Source organism: Limulus polyphemus, unplaced genomic scaffold (genome assembly GCF_000517525.1).
Source record: "Limulus polyphemus unplaced genomic scaffold, Limulus_polyphemus-2.1.2 Scaffold3117, whole genome shotgun sequence".
Taxonomy (NCBI): Eukaryota; Metazoa; Arthropoda; class Merostomata; order Xiphosura; family Limulidae; genus Limulus; species Limulus polyphemus.
Genome location: NW_013668727.1, coordinates 99,256 through 105,031, shown reverse-complemented (window position 1 = coordinate 105,031; position 5,776 = coordinate 99,256). Strand labels below are relative to the sequence as shown.

The 5,776-nt window shown below is 30.4% G+C and overlaps 1 protein-coding gene across 1 annotated transcript in view; it reads left to right on the top strand.

Annotated features, from left to right (window-relative positions):
* LOC106468694 (ryanodine receptor-like) overlaps nucleotides 1-5,776 on the top strand; it is a gene marked incomplete at its 5' end in the record, with an annotated part of 134,442 nt that overhangs the window by 30,162 nt on the left and 98,504 nt on the right. Inside the window, 3 exons of the mRNA XM_022397055.1 lie at nucleotides 756-762; nucleotides 2,157-2,291; nucleotides 3,241-3,404. Coding sequence (XP_022252763.1) covers nucleotides 756-762; nucleotides 2,157-2,291; nucleotides 3,241-3,404 — 306 coding nt within the window. The remainder of the gene's footprint in view (nucleotides 1-755; nucleotides 763-2,156; nucleotides 2,292-3,240; nucleotides 3,405-5,776) is intronic.

The following is a 5,776-nucleotide window of genomic DNA, read 5'->3' as shown; positions in this document are numbered from 1 at the left end:
ACACTAGTAAATACTGTATCAAATGATGCCAGGTGAACACTAGTAAATACTGTGTCAAATGATGCCAGGTGAATGCTAGTAACTACTGTATTAAATGATGCCAGGTGAACACCATTAAATACTGTATCAAATGATGCCAGGTGAACACTAGTAAGTACTGTATCAAATGATGCCAGGTGAACACTAGTAAATACTGTATCAAATGATGCGAGGTGAACACTTGCAACTTTTCTTTTTTTTGCAGTTTCAATCTAGGTGAATAAAAATTTGTGCTTTCATACTTGTTACTTAAAGCTGATTTAGCATGAGAAGTTTAGAATTCTGCTGAGTTAAAGCCAGTGTTAGTGTGCTGGTTTAATTGAATCTATTTTTGATTTTGTGATATTTAAAAATGTACAGCAGTGAAGAGCAAGCCTTATTAATAGGTAAAGCTATGTGGGATGGGCAGATTAAATCCTCATGTGTTTGCAGAACATGAACTGAATTTGCTAGGTGCATGTGTTTGGTGTTACAATAGTTGCCATAGTGAGTTTTGATTGCTGTAATAATGGAAACTTCTTTTTTTTTCATACTTATGATTATCTAAGCTGGTTTTTTTATTTCACCAAGCAGTGTTTGAAATAAAGTTTAGATATATATAAAAGAGATGGACAATTTTTGTAAATTTTAGACGTAAGCATAGCTTAAAATATTTATTAGAGTGTCAGTAAAATTATTACAAACATTTTCATGTCTGCCATCTGTGTGCAGTATAGGATGAAGGTGAGTTCATAAGTGTTAATCTTGAAAGTTTTGTATTTTTTTCTGTTTTCTAAAGGAAGTCTCTGTTTATAAAGAATTATTACTGATTCTGTTATAGTGAATTATATTGTTTTAGAATACATCCTGATTTTATCAGAGTAGACGTTTTTTCTATGACTAGCAGGAAAATGCAGTGAAAAATCTATAATTAGTTGATTCATATAATGCTACCTCATAATTATATAAGTTTAGAAATCTTATTTTGAACAAACTTAATTTTTACAAGTGTGCTGGCAAGCATATTTCATTATTGTTATTTTGATATCATGTAAAACATTTATTTAGTTACTGACCTTACATTACAAACAATGCAGCAAATACTACCATTTATTTGTTTGTCTAGCTGCTGACCTTACATTATGAACTAAATACTACCATTTATTTGTTTGTCTAGCTGCTGACCTTACATTATGAACTAAATGCTACCATTTACATGTTTGTCTAGCTGCTGACCTTACATTATGAAGTAAATACTACTATTTTTTGCTTGTTTAGCTGCCGACCCCTCATTACAAACAATACACCAAGTAATACCATTTATTTGTTTCTTTAGCTGCTAATATTACATTATGAAACAAATACTACAATTTGTTTGTTTAGTTGCTGACCTTACATTATGAACAATGCAGCAAATACTACCACTTATTTAGTCGTTTAGTTGCTGACCTTACATTATGAACAATGCAGCAAATACTACCACTTATTTAGTCGTTTAGTTACTGACTTTACATTATGAACAATGCAGCAAAAACTACCACTTATTTGTTTGTTTGGTTACTGATTTTACATTATGAACAATGCAGCAAAAACTACCACTTATTTGTTTGTTTGGTTACTGATTTTACATTATGAACAATGCAGCAAATACTACCACTTATTTGTTTGTTTGGTTACTGATTTTACATTATGAACAATGCAGCAAATACTACCACTTATTTATTTAATTTAGTTACTGACTTTACATTATGAACAATGCAGCAAATACTACCACTTATTTATTTGTTTGGTTACTGACTTTACATTATGAACAATGCTGCAAATACTACCACTTATTTATTTGTTTGTTTACTGACTTTACATTATGAACAATGCAGCAAATACTACCACTTATTTATTTGTTTGTTTACTGACTTTACATTATGAACAATGCAGCAAATACTACCACTTATTTATTTGTTTGGTTACAGACTTTACATTATGAACAATGCAGCAAGTACTATCACTTATTTATTTGTTTGGTTACTGACTTTACATTATGAACAATGCAGCAAATACTACCACTTATTTATTTGTTTGGTTACTGACTTTACATTATGAACAATGCAGCAAATACTACCTCTTATTTGTTTGTTTAGCTGCTGACCTTACATTACGAACGATGCAGCAAGTACTATGGTGCAGCTGGAGGAGGCTACGACTCAGCCTCTGAGGAAGAGAGAAGACTTACCATGCTGCTTTTTACTAACATCTTTGATTCACTAGCGAAAATGGTAAGTTTTTAGCTGAATTTGTTATTTTTCATTAAGTTTAATTATAAATTGTAATGAAGCTAAGTTAACTGATTTTATATCCCAGTTTTTTATAACAAAATTTATTGTATTAGATGTATTATTTTGTTTTGTTTTTATTTAACAAAATAAATACATGTAAAGTATTTTGTTTGAAGAGAGTATATGCAAGATAGATAGTAATGACATTGAATCTTTTTTGCTTGATTGTATATAATGAATACTTCAGAAGAGGGACTGAAATGTGATTTAGTCCATGTAATTCACGTGAAACATCTAGTAGACAAATATAGTAGGTCAAAGTGTTTTATAGCTACATGTAGGAGTTATAATATAGTTATAAGTTTTGTAGGAGATCTTTGTTTACTGGAAATATCTAGTTCTGTTCTACTGTAGAATTTATGATAGTTGGTTATAAGCACATGTTAAGATTATTTGGATGTGTAAGCTCTAAAATTTTCAAAAATAAAGTGTTTTTAGTCAATAAAATACCCTTACTGTCTGTTAATGTTTTATTATGTAATGTTATGCTGGTAAAAATAAGGTAATATAATATTTTTTGAAATTATTTTATAAAAATTATTGTTAAACTAGAAAATTGCATAATATTCTCAGGATTTTGATAAAAAAGAAACATGACATTTCCCTTAGTTAACATCAATTCTCAAATATAAAAAACAACAACAAAATATTTTGTGTTAACTCAGTGAAACAGTGTATGCTTTCTTTATCTTGAGAATATTATGTCATTTTCTAATTTCTAGTTTAAGTAAGGTTCACACTACCTCAGTACAATATGCAAAAACATTGAAAGTATTTTTCATAATAACAGTGTTATATTTTGTTCTCGTGTTTTATTTGTTCAGTAATTGTGTTGAATCAAACTTTTTGTTGACTTATAAAAATGCAACATTTACAATTTTACCCCCAGGAATATGATCCAGAGCTCTTCAACAAGTCTCTACCTTGTCTGACAGCTATTGCTTGTGCATTACCTCCTGATTATTCTCTAAAAACTGGATTGGAGGATGAGTGGTCTAAACAGAGTGGTCCATCAGATGGACCATACATTCCTGAACCAGTCAACACAGCTAGGTGAGTCTTGTATTTAGATAAGTGTATAACTAATGTAGTTGTACCAACAAAGCCTTCTACTAGATGAGGCTTAAGTTCTTGAACTGAACAATACTGATTAATTTAGTATTAGATTTAAATAATTTTGTAATGTGGATTGAAAGATGAGTTTTGTATAGAGAGACGTCCATTAGATGAGGCTTACATCCTTGAAACAGTCAACACAGCTATGTAAAATTATATTTAGATAAATCTGAAACAAAGTTTGAAGGATTATTTGTGGTCTGTCAGATGGATGTGCATTAAAAAAACTCTGAAGCTTAGAGAAACCTGGAGCCTGAAGTAAAAATAAATGTTGTAAGAAAAAGTTATTCATAAGCTAAACTAGGCCATCTTTTAGTTAACTGATACAACAGAGTAAATTTTGAAGTTTAATGTAGTGTGTTATAAAACATTTCTACAAGTCATCCAGGACCTGAAGCAAAACAACAGAGTTACATAACCAAGAACATGGCCAGGTGGTTAGGATGCTCGACTCACAATCTGAGGGTCGCGGGTTCAAATCCTCATCCCACCAAACATGCTCGCCCTTTCAGCCATATGGGTGTTATAATGTGATGATCAATCCCACTATTCATTGGTAAAAGAGTAGTCCAAGAGTTGGTGGTTGGTGGTGATGACTAGCTGCCTTCCCTCTAGTCCTACACTGCTAAATTAGGGACGGCTAGCGCAGATAGCCCTCATGTAGCTTTGCGTGAAATTCAAAACATAACCAAGATAGGTCTCTAAATCTTAAGGGCAGTTTAAGATACAGTTTAAAAAATTGAGAGATTGATATAAACTTTAGCAAATTGAGTTTGTTCTTTGTTGAAGGTTAAGTATATATAATTTCAGAAGGCAAAGCATAAATTTAATTGTGAAAATATTTCAAACTTGTGCATGCAAAAAGCTTACAGAGAGACCATGACATAATTCAGATTTGTTGTATTAGTGTAAATAAAAGTATGACATGTTGCAATTCACATTAATGCTCATCAGAGGAGAAAAGCAGTTTAACTCTATGTGCACAGGGTTGGTCCATTTGACCAAGTCTGGATTGGAGGATTAATGTTTATTATAAATTCTATATTTCCAAATTTATGTAACATTTCACAAAAGTTGGTAAGCTTTTAGTAAACATCACCAGTATGTTGTACACAAAATAAAAAGTTTAATAAGGTATTGCTACGAAAGATTTGTCTCTGAATTTACTTTAGTTAGTCTGACTCACATTCTGACTAGTCTGAGTGCAAAGTGATTTTCCTGATAAAAATAGAAACACATTTTCATATTTCAGTTACTTAACCTCTCAGATCATCCTAAATGAATATCAAAATTTTATTTTCAGTAAAACTTTTTATTTTGCCTGTTATTTTATCTACCCTAATACTATACAGGCTCGGTTCATTTGGCCAACCTATTACCACCAATAAAAAAAAAGAAAAGAAATAAATCCAAGTTGTCCTCTTTTCTTCCTAGAATTACTATAGGGTGTAACAGAAAATTAGAATGATTTATTCTAAACAGATTCAGGCTTGTAACAGTTTACATGCATTGTCATTTAATTTAATTTTTTTTGCTCTTTGAACCATACCTAACTACCATGAAGAGCATTAAATCACACAGCTCAAGAGCGAATAGTTTAGGTTAGACAAAATTTCAGGTTAAATCATTCAAATTTCAACTATATATGTTCATTTGTCATGTGATCCTTGAGACAAAAAAACTGTTTATTTTTTTAATTATGTTTTTTTAATTTAACATAATAAGTTTATAATAAACTTAAATAAACATAAGAAATAAGAAATTTAGCAATTACTTCAGGATTCAGACTCGTTTGCATTCAGAAATTTTTTTCACTAAGTTGATTCTCTAAAAAAATAATATATATATATAGCTTTAAAATATGCATTTTAGTACATAAAATAGTTCAAATAGAATTCCCCAAAACTACTATAATTTATTTGGCTTTCCAATTGACCATTAAAAGGATTTCATTACTTATTGGAGTGCCAACTTTGTTTTTACTCAAATAAAATCTGCATGGGAAATAGTGCCTTTTATTGAAATGAATTTGTATAAAGATATCATAATCACGTAGCTTACAAAATGGCCTTTCTATCCAGATAAAAACATTTACCATTGACAAATAAACAAGATTAAATAAGTAATTTCAAAAGCATGAAGAGTTGGAAGGAGCTTCTGGTGGGTATAACAAGTTTATTGGTATCTCAGAAAATAAAAAAGGTGGGATGCTTTTATTTTCAATTCTGGCATGTTAATCTCTATGTTTCTAATTGGTGGATTTTCTGAAACCGTTATAAGGGAGAAAGAAAATCTAAAACACAGAATTC